Consider the following 14,571-nt stretch of genomic DNA (forward strand, 5'->3'; position numbering starts at 1 on the left):
AACCATCTTAAACTCAATGCCCTGAAAACAGACTTCCTTCTGATCTCACCTCCAGCAAAGATCTCCACCACTCAAATCTGGCTTAAACAACTAACCGCACTCGATGTCCAACCCACCATCGTGGACTCAGCAAAATCCTTAGGCATAACACTCGACACCAATCTCAACATGCAGCAACATATCAGCAAGGCAACAAAGGGAGCGAACTTACAGATCAATACTCGGAGGAAACTTAAACCCTTCCTCCCAGCCAAAGACTTCCAAACCGCAGTACAAGCACTAGTCATCCCTCGAATTGAATACGGCAGCATCGCCCTCTGCAGACTCCCCCTAACTACAACCGCACCCCTAAGAGCTTCTCTAAACGCTGCAGCTAGACTCATCACTGGGTCAAAAAAGCACTGCCATATTACCCCTGACCTGAAATCCCTGAACTGGCTGCCTTTTGAAGCCAGAATACATCTGAAAATCGCCTGCATGACACACAAGGCGATACACCTAAACTCACCCGGCTACCTCGCTCAGAAACTGACAATATCTGGCGGAGCTAGAAACACTAGAGGCACAAACAATCTTCTGCTGAAACCTCGAAGATTCCGGAAGGAAAAAACATAAGCGCTCCTTCTCAGGAATGGCGTCTAGGATCTGGAACTCACTCCCGCCCGAAACCAGGCTTATCTCTTCCACTACACTCTTTAAAAATGAAGTAAAAGCTATCCTCATGGCTAAATACACTTGAACTATTATCTCGAACGCTGTTAATACTCTGCACCGATCTGCACTACACGTTTGACCACTTTGCTTATTTGTATTAATTTGTCTTATTACTCACATGATTGGCTTTGCAGCCACCTATTTTGTACTGTTTGACCTACTGATTATCTGTCTGACTATGCTCCCTCATGTACCCCTCTTTGTAAAGCGCTCTGATATTTGCAAAGATCTTGTCCGCGCTATATAAAACTTTCATAATAAATAAAAATAAAATAAAGAAGATACTCTGGACTTCGACGTTCTGCTTCACAGAAGACTGAAGAAAATCTCCCTTGTGGGCAAGGAGTGTCCACCCTGCACAAGCAGGCACCATCAGCGTCCAGCGGCTTCCCTTTGTCGTATTCCTGCAAGGATCCAGACTTCAGAGCCCGACGAGACCCGGACTCCCAGACCTCTCCAACCTCTACCTACATCTGTAGCACAGCTGAGACCCGTGGGTGCGACGAGACACGTGGGACCGGCCATCTTAAAAGAAGGAGCACTCCGCTCCAGCACGACTTCAGAGGCATCCTCGTCCAAGTGCTTTGGGGACTGAGAAGCCCCGACCCGAGCAGCTCCTGCACCGAAGACCAGCCCTCCAGCATCCACGAGATCTGCGTGGGGCCCTTCTGCCTGTTTGCTGCTCGACGCATTGTCTGGTCACTTGCCGGCTGGCTTGTGACCTCCTAGACGTTGAAAACCGACAACTTCACTGCTAGTCTGGTTGCTCCAGACTGGCCCTTGCTCCCTTCCAAAAGAGGAGCACCCCGGACCCTCCTGGTCCACTCCAGACGCCGTTTCCACTCACCGCGTGGGTTGCCTTTGCCAAGGCCTGTTGAACCCGAATCCGGAGACGACACCGCCGACAGCGAGAGCCTGCGTGGGACAGCTCGTGCCTCCATCCTGGTCGTCGAAGACACCACCTGGCCCACGTGGCTGCCGAGACAAGCATCCACCTTCACCTGATAGCGACAACGACATCTGGTTCCACTCCAGTCAATGGCTAGTGACTTTGAACATTGTCCCCTCTGCTTTCAGGTTCTTCTCTTTACTGATCCACCCTTGGATCACACCGGACATCTTCCTCCTGACCGCCTGCAGCATCTTTTCCTCCAGGCTCCATAGACTTCAACGCCGGAACCAGACACGACTTGGCACCTATGCACCCGCAGCCTGTGGGTGAGTTAACACGAGCATTTCGGTGCTCAAGGGTAGCTTGACTCCTAGTGTCCAGTTCCACAGTCGTTTTAGTCCTATCTAGTCAGGGACGTCTGTACTCACCTTTTTCTTAAACTGTACTGTCCATAGACGTTTGTACGCATCTCGCGTGTGAGTTCACACTCTGCACACGCGTTCCGTGGGCCTCCTATTACTTTCCTTAAGTTCGTATAGCGTGGTCCCAACCATCCTACAGCCTGTGGACAGCTCCATTCCTACTATTGACTTTCACATTCCACTTTCTTAGTATATGGTTTGTCGTGCCCCTAGGGCACCATTGTAAATCGTGCAACTTAAACGTATTTTTCCTAAGAGTTTGTCATGTGCTTAGCCCTCTGACCTCAAAGAGTTCAGAGGTGTATGTTAGTTAATATATACTTGTTTATTTTCATAACAACCTGTGTGGTGTCCTTTCACTTGGTATTCAAGGGGTTATATGTGGTAAAACAGCTGGCTTCACATGCCAAAAGAGTTTAGCCTAAGACTGCTTTGTCCATGCTACCACTAGGATAGCTGGTCTATAAGGTTGACTTACAACCAATCACCATAAGGGTTGTTTGGACTGATACAAGGTGATCACTAGAACTAGTGAGCATCATATAGCAGGCCAACTTCTCACAATGACCTCTTGCTGAAGTAATGTTATATGTTCTTGTGACATAGGGCGGTGCACGGGTGGTATGTTGGGTGGAGTTGAGGTGAGCTCTAGGCAATAGCCATGTTGGATAATTTGCCTGACCCACTTGTCTGTGGTGATATTTAACCAGACTTGTTGAAATTGTTGTATTCTTCCCCCGACTGTTAGCATTGCCTCCACGACCTCTGCCTTTGGTATTGTTTCCTCTATAACCACCCCTGCTGGTGTTCTTGTTATATGTGGATTGTGTGTTAGTTTTGTAGTTGGAGGATTGCTGTGACGTTCCTCGGGCCCCTTCTCTATAATTGAGCGACGAAAGGAGCCCCGGTGTTGTTGTGACTGAAGTGCTCCCATAGATTTTGCAGTTTTTGCATCCTTTTTCATTTTGTCCAGAATTGAATCAACAGCTGGACCAAATAAAAAGTCTGGGTTAATTGGCTGGTTAAGAATTGCAGATTGGACTTCATTCTTAAAGCCTGATATACGAAGCCATGCGTGTCGCCTTATTAGCACGCTGGTATTAATGGATCTGGCAGCTATGTCTGCTGCGTCTAGTGCACACTTAATGGATGCATTGGTGATGAGCTTTCCCTCTTGTATGAGTTAATCTGCCTGCTGTTTGTAGGGATCAGGCAAGTGTTGGATTATTTCTTCCAAACTGTCGTAGTGCGCCCTATCATATCTGGCCAGCAGGGCCTGTGTATTGGCTATTCTCCAGGAGTTTGCTGCCTGAGCCGCCACTCTTTTGCCTGATGCCTCAAATATTTTAGATTCCTTGTCTGGAGGTGCAACCTCACTAGTAGTTTGTGAGTTTGCATGCTTACTTGCGTTTGACACCACTAAGGAATCTAGGGGTAGCTACCCCTTGATGTATGTAGGATTTATAGGTGCAGCTCTGTATTTTTTCTCGATTCTAGGGTTTATGACCCGGGCTCTAGCAGTGTTCTTAAAAATGTCACCTGCGTGTTTTAACACCCCTTTTAGCATTGGGAGTGTTTTAACGTGTCTTTCAGATGTTGTAAGTGTATCAAATAGGAAGTCTTCCTCAATAGCATCAGAGTGCATCTCTACATTGTGGTAGGTTGCTGCTCCAACAGAGAATTAAATGCAACTGTATCCTCTGTTGGTGATGGCTTAGTAGGGTATACTGCAGGGTCTGTAATGGGCAGAATCCCTTCATTGTCTGGTTCCCCTCCTGCACCCCATGGCTGTGTGTCTGGGTTTTGTGGGTAACCAAAACCTACATCTGCGTCCTGATCTTCATCAGGATTGTAGTCCGAGCGTGTTGGTGAGGTTGGTGTATAAGGAGTAGTAGGCATAGCAGGAGTGATAGGTTGAAAGAGGATAGGAGAGGTAGCACAGTCTTTTTCTTTAGGGGGATCCTGGAAAAGTCTTCAGTTAGTAGAGGCCTTTTCTTTTTAGTATAGACAGTCACTTTACCAGTTTTTGGATCAATGTAGTTTTTTGACTGGCTGTCTGTGGAGGGATCTGGGTGAAGAAGCTCCTCTTCCACAGTTTTTGGTTTTGGTGTTACAACCTTTGCTTTTTGTTTTTTCGGGTCGATTGTCTTTGGTACCTCGATCATTTTAGGTGTTTGTATCGCTTTCGGTTGTTTTTTTAACAGGTTTTGTTGATTGAATGTCCTTTGCTGGCTTCCCAACTTTTTTCGGGCCGAGCGGTGTTGTCGGTTCGACAGTTTTGGAGCCTGCTGTTTCGGGGCGACGCCCTTTTTCGGGTCGGTGGGCTTCGGCTCGACCGATTTCTTTTTGTCCACCTTTGGTTTTGGTTCGATGCTAGGTTTGGGCGTAGGCCTTGTCCTGTCGTCGACTGGTTTGTTCCCCTTGTCGATACTGGAGGATGATTTGCTCGATTCGACGTGCCTTTTGGGGGTCGATTCGAGGAGTTTGTTTTTGTGTCGAATCAACGTGTTTTGGCTTTGAGGTTGACTGAACGGCCTTTGACTTGGAGCTTGACTACTGCTTTTGTCTTAGATGTCGGCTCGACGATTTTTGGTTTCGAGGGTACTGTGGCCTTTGGGTCGACGCCTTTAGGCTTTGATCCCTTCGGTTCGACGTAATTCGGTCCGAAGACTCTATTGTCGACAAGTTTCGGTTTCGATGGAACCGATGTTGTGTGACGTGTCTCAGAGGGCTCTTTCGATATGTTCTTAGCCGGGCGATTTGGCGGGGCTGTAGAACGAGGTTGTTGGTCTTGGCTAAGGCCTGCTGGCGATGCCTTGACCTGAGTCTCTGATAGAGGTGTAGTGTCTATATGGGGCGGTGTACTCACGGTTCGCCCCTCGCCGTCATCGGAGTCGCCTTCAACTGCTACGATGTCCTGATCATATTCTTCGAGATAGATGATTAGTTCTTCCTCTTCGGGGTAATATTCGGAGTCGGGCTCCGAGTATTGTCTGTCAGCTCGCTCTGAGTCTTTGGCGCTGTCTAGATCTTCTTCGTCCCCGAAGATATCGGGCTCCGGCGCCGATCGTTGCATTTCTAGCCTCGCCGCCCGTCGATTCCGAATAGTCTTTTTTGATCGGAACTGGGCACAGGCCAGGCAACTATCTTCGTTATGATCTGGAGACAGGCATTTGTTGCACGCTGGATGCTTGTCTGTGTGCGGGAACTTCAAGTTGCACTGAGGGCAGTACTTGAACGGACTTCGTTCCATCGACGGTCGGTCCACGCGGTGTCGAGAAGGCCTTACGGCCCGATTCGACGACTGGAAGGCAACAAATGTAAAAAGTGTATCGGCACCGAGCGCTTAACAATACCGACTGTATCCAAAGGCCTTTTGGCCTTTTAAGAAGTTTTCTTGATTCCGAACTTGGAGAGTAGGAAAGTACATCCGAACCCAATGGCGGAGAAAAACAATCTGGGGATGGAGAGGATGCCCATGCGCACTGTAGTCAGAGGGAGGAGCCACCTATCTCGTTATACTTCAAAGACTCTTCCAGGACAACAATGTGCAATCATCCGGACCCAACACTAGGCGGCGATCTATGCACAGATATGAATTCAGCAGCCCACATGCCTCGAACTGCACCCATAGACTTACTGTGTCTTTTTTCATCTTCTCGAGTGTGTTATCTACCTCCGGCCCGAACGACTGGTTCTGATTAAAGGGCTGGTTTAGGATGGTAGTCTGTACCTCTGGTTGAAAGCCTGAAATGCGTAACCATGCATGACGTCTTAGAATCACACTAGTATTGACTGCTCTAGATGCTGTGTCAGCTACATCTAGTGCGCATTTAATTGAGGCATTAGATATTAGTTTACCTTCTTGTAAGAGCTCTGCTGCCTGATCTTTGTATTGATCTGGGAGATGTTCCATTAACTTTTCTAGTTGGTCGTAGTGAGCCCTGTCAGAGTGAAAGTAAGGCTTGTGTGTTCGCTATGCGCCATATGTTTGTTGCTTGTGCAGCAATCCTTTTCCCTGAAGCATCAATTTTTGATTCCTTGTCAGGCAGGGGCGTATCACCAGAAGTTTGGGAGTTGGCTCTTTTACGTGCGTTTGACACTACCAATGAGTCTAGTGGCAGATGTCCCTTGATATAGACCGATCAGCTGGTGCTGGTCTATACTTTTCTCTATTCTGGGATTTAGGACCATACATCTTATTGGATCTTTAAAAATGCCCAGAGCATGTTTAATGACTCCTTTGATCATGGGTAATATTTGAGCAGACCTGAGTGACTGCTCAAATGTGTTTCGTAAGAAATCCTCCTCCATGGCATCAGAGTGCATAGATACCCAGTGGTAAAGGGCAGCTCTGTTTAATAAATGATTAAACCCAATACTATCTTCTGGAGGGGAAGGTTTTGTTGGGTAGTACTGAGTATCAGGTACGTCTGGTGCAGTGTGTGGTGTAAAACCATATGCCCCGTCCTTGGGATGTTGGGGGTTGACATCCTCATCTAAAGGGTATGTTACGCTATCCCCCCCACCTAAATCATACTCCTTGTCAGTGTGGTGTGATGATGCAGGAGATTGAACAGGAGAAGTTACAGGTTCAATGTAAGGATGGATAGGTGAGGAAGAAGGTGAAGGAGAGGAAGAAGGTGAAGGAGAGGAAGGGTGCATTGGAGAGGTTGCACAATCCATTTTTGGAGGAACCACAGGTAGAAGTGGTGTGTCTGCTGTTCTTTTTTTGTAAGGAATTGCTTCCACATGTCCAGTTTTTGGATTAATGTATACTTTTTTCTGTTTAGAATCTGGTCTAAACAGTTCTTCTTGTTCTATGATCTTCTTCGGCATTGATTTTTTCGGTGCCGATAGAGGTTCTTTAGTGTTTTTTGCCTTAGGAGGAGTGATTAAGCCCTGTGGCAATTTTTTCGGTGCCGAAGGTGGTTTAGGCTTGTCAGAGGGTTTAGACGTGTCGGTATCATGCCTTGGAGTCTTTGACACCGACTTTGGTGATTTTGGCATGGAGACAGGTTTAATTGGTGCTGTGGCGCCGGAATCTGGCTTCCCTTCTTTATTTTTGGAACCGGAGGGTTTCGGAGTCGAAGCTTTCGGGTCCGGTACGGTTCTGGGCTTTGGCACCGATGTGTCTTTTGGTTCTGGTGCCGAAGGGTCTTTGGGCACCGAAGGGCGTATTAGCTTCGGTGTCTAAGGCTTTTTCGGTGCCAATGGAGGAGGTGGAATTGGCACATGTTTTTTCGGTGCCGAGGCACCGGAAGGCGTAGTCTTTTCCCTCGGAGCCGAGCCGGAAGGCGGGGCGTTGGAAGGTAAATCTCGGTCTTGACTGGGTCTTGGGTAGTGTATGTTGTGCGGGCGGAGTGGTACTCACGGGTTGTCGAGATGGAATCGAGTCGTCCGAGTCCTCTGCCCCCGATATGATCTGGAGATCAGGCGAGTCTTCCTCGGCGAATAGTGGAGCCTCGTCCTCTGAGATATCTTCGATTGGATCTTAGTCCTCGGAGAAGTCTTCTTCGACGATCTCCTCCTCAAAGATGGCCGTAATGTAGCTGGTGATGCCGAAAAGTCTATTCGATGTCGGAAGACGTTTATCTAAAGTTTCTCGCTTCGAAAATGCAGAAAAAGTATTTTATAGCCGGAGCGGAAAACTTTCATCCAAACCCAGTATTGTCCAAGGGAGGAGGAACCTATCTCGTGACTACAAAGACTTCTACCTAGAAGACAACAACCTGCAATCATCTGAGCCCAACACCAGGTGGCGATCTATTGCTAAGTGTAGAATCTGCAGCTCATATGCCTCGAACATCAAATTTCCAGGAACAATCTAAGTAACGCACAGGGCGAAAATCTTCTTAAAAATATATACATATATTTAATATATGGTCAATAAATCAATCAGGAAATAAAAGGATTAAAAGCAACCATAGTTTGCAAGGTGACAAATTAACCTATACAACAACTATGTTGACATCTTTTCAACAATACAAAACAAATGTATAAAGAAAAAGACGGTCTAAATAGGAAATGTACGCCATCGCTAACAGACGTTCAAATGAAGCAGTCAAAAAGGTAAACATTAAAGGCCCTCACACAGAAGAATAGTCTGGAGATTGTATCATCGTTGGATCTGGCCGTCAATAAATAAATTCTATTCGGCTCTTACTTAGTCTTATTGAATGCGCTTTTGCTCCCTTCAATTCAGAACTGCAGCTCCGAATTGAAGGGAGCAAAAGCACATAAAATAAGACGAAGTAAGAGGATTTCCGACAGCTTCATTTGAACGTCGGTTAGCGATGGCGTACATTTCCTATTATGACAGCATTCACCTTCCGTTTCGAGAGTTTCAAATCCAGAGAGAACAGCCTGGTTAATTCAAGCCCTTTGAAAGAGTCTAGTAAGAGATTACCTTGGATCATCATCAACCTTCCGTCCTGAAAATGGTCTGAAGGTCTCACTGCAATCACAGACCCAAAAGTCGACTACGGCATCTTTTTCTCTATACATTTGTTGTTTTGAATTGTTGAAAAGATGTCAACATAGTTGTTGTATAGGTTAATTTATGTCACCTTGCAAACTATGTTTTGTTGCTTCTAATCCTTTTATTCCCGGATTGATTTATTGATCATATATTAATTGCCCTGTGTGTTACTTTATGATTGTTCCTGGAAATTTGACTTCTTTTCTGAAATATTACATTTGCTGTGATGATTAAATCTGTTATTCACCACTGCTAAGGGTGTAACCTTGAGAAATACCTGTGAGATAACATCTCTAGAAGTACTAGATTAACAAAATCCCTTGTAGGCAAACTTTTTTTTCAAATCTTTATTGCCCAAGCCTCCAAGGGTATATTGGGTTCCCACTCCCTTTGAAAGTGCATCCCTTGGGGGTCTCCTCTGGTCACCATGCCCTGGGTACCATTTACTAGGAGCTGACAGGTGGCCAGAGATGCCAATTGGGTTTCAGTTTCAACACAGTTTTAGGGAAGGAACACAGGCACTGGGGACCTGGTTGGCAGGAGCCCAGGGCACACTCAGTCAGGCATATCAGCAGTCAGAAAAAAGTGGGGGCATACCAATGCAAGAAAGATGGCACTCACAGTCGGTACTCTTGACTACGAAGAGCGATGTCGTGAAGCGTCTCTCTTCTTGAACCTCTTATGTTTTTTCGATCTCGATATGTGTGAAAACCGACTTCGGCCTTTTCCTTCCTCTCTTCTCCTTTTTAGCTTTGGCCATAAATAACTTGGCCTCCCGATCCTTGATCGTTTGGGTTCATTTTCATACAGCTTCTGCACTCCTCGACATGGTGGTCTGAGGAAAGGCACCAAAGGCAATCTTCGTGCGGGTCTGTGATGAACATGTGCCCGCCACATTCCCTACACGGTTTAAAACCGGTTTTCCTCAAAGTAGCCATTTACTAAAGAAACCGAAACAATGATACAAAGTTCTCTCTATGAAAATGGAGAGCCCAGAAAATCCGTTGGCGTTGACAGCGCGGAAAAAAGGGAACTAACGTCATGCGATGCCGGGTGCGGAGCCGGTCCATTGTGTCGTCGGCGTGGGGAGAGCTATGAAATAATTTCTCGCGGAATGCTGGTGCAGGGCATTTTCAAAAGGTGAGGAATCCGGAGGCAGAAGTATCCATCAGAAATCGATACTATGTATTCAGGATCACACGTAGTACAATACAGTGAGATCGATGCAATCCTATGGGGAAAGACAGGTGAGTAACTTACAGGTAGGTAATCTGTTTTGAGATTCAGTCTTGAGGGTATTTGGTCAATGTAGAGGTCACTGGGCCAAATGTTATCCTATGGAGGCAAGTCGAAGAGGCACTAGTTACAGTTAAGTACCTGCAGGTCAGGCATACAGGCCCTGGGGGTTGGTCAGCACTTATGGGGTCATCAAATACACACAGACTTTACCACTAGCGGCACAAGGGCGGCTAGATGCAGGGTGCAAACGGAGCATTGATGGCCCTGTGAACACCAATGGAGATCCTCGGTTTGAGAATACGGCTGCAGGCTTGACCCGGAATACTGGTTGCAGGAATCCCAAGACTGGGAAGTTAAGTTGGAAAGTGGGGGGGATGCTGGGACACAGTTGGTTGGGCACTCTGAGGCCTGTGGGCTGCAGGTGCAGTGGTGTTTTTGGGCATTGGGTTTATTACCGTTTACAGTCAGGAAGAACTTTCAGGTTGAGACTGCAGGCATCGAGGTGATGGTCAGGGGAGGGCGTTTAACACTAGATCCCAGGTAAGGATCGCTGGGGTGACCTCGCTGGGCCAGAGGGCCACCTGGACTCGGTCCGTGGGCGCAGAGTTGAGCAATTGTTGCAGATCTGACTGGATCAGGAGCCCTTGAATTGGTTTCTTGCTGGAGAAATCTAGTGTCCTCAGGAGACAAGAGTCTCTGTTGAAGACAGCACAGGTCCTCCGAGGTTCTTAGCGGTAGCTGGCTGCAGGCCACACAGGTTTCTTGGGAGCAAGATCACCGGAGGAAGAGACAGGTCGGTAGGGCTTTTGTATGTTATGTAGTGGAGAATATAGGTGAAAGGTTATGATGTTACCCGAGCCTATATTAGGGTACCTTTATGGAATAGAACAGTCAGTCATTTTTGCTGCTGCTGCATAGCTCCATGGTCCTTCTTAGGTCTTCTAATCTGAGGAACAAGGTTTGAGGGAGCCCTTAAATACTAAATGTAAGGGTGTTAGAGGTCGGGGGCAGTAGCCAATGGCTACTGTCCCAATGGGTGACTACACCCTTTGGGTGCCCTCTCCCTGTGGGTAGAGGGGAACAACCGTGTTCATATTAGCCTAATTCTCCAAAGCAAGATGGAGAATTTTTAAGAGAGGGGTTCACCTCAGCTCCTGGTGACTCTAGGGTGTGCCAGGCTGAGGTGGAAACTCTGATTTACTCATTTCCCCCCCCGTTCTGCTGCCAAAAAGTTAGGACAGGGGGGCAGGCAGCTCCACTAATTGGAGCTGCCAATTCAGCATAACACAATGTGAGAGCCAATGAGGGTCCCTGCAAAGTGTTGATGTCCCTGCTAGGAGAAGTGAGCAGCACCTCCACCCAGTGCAGGCTTTGTTTCTGACCTCCGAGAGCACAAAGGCTCTCACCCCATGAGGTCAAAGACCTGCCTGGTGGTGGTGGGCTGGCAGCAACCAGTCAGCCAATACACTAGATGGCCGTTTTTCAGGGGCCATTTCTAAGATGCTGAGTGCATGTTATAATACATCCATCACTGGCATCCGCGTGGGTTTATTACGCTGAGAAGTCGGATTCCAAACTTCACAGTCTTCAGTAAAGTCAACATGGAGCTGTGGAGTTCGTGTTGACAAACTACATGCCCATGCACTGTGCAACTTGTACAGTTTAGTAACAGGACAATTAAGAACTATCCAATGTTCCCAACCAGCCTACGCCGTTACTTATGTCTGAACTGCTAAATGTTGTACATTCAAAAAGAACTATGTGAACTGCTAAATGTTGTTATACGTTCAAATAGAACCTAAAGCACAGTAAAAGGTTTTTTTTACATATAAATATTAAACACAAAGGTCATTCTTTAAAACTTTATTACAGACCTGTTCTTCTGAAATCTCTACCATTACTGAAGACCCCATTCTTCCTTTCATAATTTTTCCTCCTCCTCCAGTCATTGTGCCTAGTGAAAGTAGAAGCAAAGGTATTACAAAAAGTGAATGGAGACATTTTAACTAGAAAAACAAATAAAATGAAACTGAAAGCCATAATAAGTGTTTGCCTGTCCAATGTACACAAGATTATATTCCCAATGAGGATCAACACCTCAAGCCAACCAAAATCCTATTTAACAAGGGATGTTAGCTCAGAAAAGAATTAGAATAGGCAGCAGAAAAGCCAATAAGCCTCACCTGTGAAAAAAGGGCAGAATCCCATTGGCTTCGGCAACGCTTGTTTTTGTTTGCAATAGATAAAGGGGAAAAAATAGTGTAAGCTGGCCTGTGGTACAGGCGCACAGAAGGATCGCCATATGGGAACGTGTTTTTCATACAGCATAACACCGATTCAAGAAGGCCACTATATGCACTATGGCTTACAACTAATTCAAAGATGGTCACCTGTTGCTATATTGACAGTGGATGGAGTGCTTGGGGACAAGTGAGCTTGGCAAGGGCACTGGGGGCAAGCAGGATTGGAAAAGAATAAAAAAACAAGGCACAGGCATGGAAGAGATCAGGAAAGGCAAAAACAAAGTGGAGGATTAGAACCATAAAGTGCAGCCTGTCGGACCAGAGTCCCCATGCCTAACCCTAGAGAAAGACAAACTTTTAAGCATGAATGTACGATTACTGCAGCTAGAGAACACACATGCAATCTGATACAGACACTCAATTCACCGGCCCAAGAATGTCTTAATGTAATTATTCACATGAAACGTGTCTTGTCGCAATCCCAGATATATGCACAAGTTACTACTTCTGTAACGATATATCTGTAAGAGACATTAGTTAGTGATAGATTCCTTACCTTAGAATATCCCCAGGCGTCAGACTGGATACGGAAATTTTTGCGTAGCAGTACCCATGCGCGTCGGTAGGCGTCGTCCGCAGCTCCGCGTCCGTCGTCAGAGTACTTAGACGGCGCCTCCGCGTGTGGACGTCAGTTCTTATACACAGCTTTTCCACGCCAGAAACGCAGAGCCATGATAAAAAGCAAAACTGGTGCCATGAAATAGGGCCCTGAAAGGGGATGACCTTAACCCTAGATATCGGTTCGCAGAACAGGAAGGATGGGTGGGTCAGTAAGGAATCTATCACTAACTAATGTCTCTTACAGATATATCGTTACACAAGTAGTAACTTGTGCATCTGAAAGAGACACGTTAGTAATAGATTCCTTACCTTAGAATAGATACCCCTGCAATACCAAGCCCAGTGGTGGGTCTGCGAACCAATAATTACACCAGAAAGTCCTGGAGGATGGAACGGCCAAAGAAGCCATCCCTCCGGACTTGGCTGTCCAGGCAGTAGTGTCTTGCGAACGTGTGCAACGAAGCCCACGTAGCTGCCTGACAAATGTCATGCAAGGGGACTTCCCGGCACAGGGCAGTAGTAGTCGCCGTGGCCCGAGTGGAATGGGCCCTCAGCCCAACAGGTTGTTCCCTTTTAGCCAAGGAGTAGCATGCCCAGATGCACAACACGATCCACAGAGAGATGGTCCGTTTGTGCACCGCCCGTCCCTTCTTAGCACCCGCGTAACCAACAAAGAGTTGGTCATCCACCCGGAACTAGCGTGTGCGATCCAGATAGAAGGAGAGAGCACGTTTTGGGTCCAGACGGTGGAGCCTCTCTTACTCTTTCGAGGGATGCCGAGGCGGAAAGAAGGTGGGCAAGATGGACTGCCCGATGTGAAAGGCTGTGACTACCTTGGGCAGGAAAGAGGGTCTTGTCCGCAACACAACCTTGTCCGGATGGACAGAAAGGAAGGGAGGTTTGGAATAAAGAGACTGGAGCTCACTCACTCTCCTGGCAGAGGTGATGGCAACCAGGAAAGCAGTCTTAAGGGTAAGAAGACTGAGAGGACAGTTATGAAGCGGCTCGAAGGGACCGCACATCAGATAAGTGAGAACAAGGTTCAAGTCCCACTGGGGCATCACGAAAGGAGCAGGATGGAACATGTGCGTGATGCCCTTCAAAAACCTATTTACAATTGGGGACTTGAACAAAGAAGGCTGATCAGGTAGCCTCAAGAAGGCGGAAAGAGCAGAAAGGTAGCCCTTGATAGTGCCCAGAGCAGAGCCCTGCTGGGCAAGAGAAAGAAGGAAGAGGAGAACCTCAGAAAGGGGTGCAGAGAGGATCCACAGCCTTTGTTGTGCACTGTAGGAAGGTGGATACCTGACTATGGTGGTTATCCCAGATTTTTTGCCTTGTGTTTAGCTGGTTTTCGACATAGTTGGCCTGGGATCCTGCTAATCAGGAACCCAGGCTATATGCTCTCACGGTAAAATGGACTCTAGGTACATCTCCAATTGGATATTGGGTCACCCTTGTGAGTCCCTGTATTGTGTACCATAGGTACCCAAGGCATAGGTGCACCTAAGGCCTACCAGGGGCTACAGCATGTATTATGCCACCCCTGGCTGGCCATCCAAACTGACACAACTGGCTGATCACTCAGCTGGGGCAAGGTTGTGTAATCATCCCTTGCTTAGGTATAGTATTCCTATATCTACCCTTATATATAGACACACAGTAACCTATAAGTCACTCCTATGGCAGACCTTAACAATCCTGGAGGCAGAGTGCTTGGTTATGTGTGAGATGGTGCTCTAGCATGAGATGAGCCTGTCTGCAGCTTTCGGAACCATGTCCTTATAGCTGCTCTATGATAACGCCATACCATATACTCTTAAGTGCATTATAATCCTCGCGGTTAAATGCTAACTTTGGTTTGGCTTCATCTAAACAGGTCGTGTAAGGTGTTATACGCTTTGGAATACTACCCCCTCGCCAATTCTGGCGACGGGGGTAGCATTCCACCCTTCTAGAGGG

The 14,571-nt window shown here is 47.0% G+C and overlaps 1 protein-coding gene across 2 annotated transcripts in view; it reads right to left on the reverse strand.

Annotated features, from left to right (window-relative positions):
- The window catches only part of SMC4 (structural maintenance of chromosomes 4), a 512,503-nt gene that overhangs the window by 209,230 nt on the left and 288,702 nt on the right, over positions 1-14,571 (reverse strand). For both annotated transcript variants that reach the window (XM_086944206.1, XM_086944207.1), the window contains exon 15: positions 11,623-11,702. In XM_086944206.1, the coding sequence (XP_086800332.1) occupies positions 11,623-11,702 (80 nt within the window). The remainder of the gene's footprint in view (positions 1-11,622; positions 11,703-14,571) is intronic.

This window comes from Lissotriton vulgaris, chromosome 11 (genome assembly GCF_964263255.1).
Source record: "Lissotriton vulgaris chromosome 11, aLisVul1.2, whole genome shotgun sequence".
Taxonomy (NCBI): Eukaryota; Metazoa; Chordata; class Amphibia; order Caudata; family Salamandridae; genus Lissotriton; species Lissotriton vulgaris.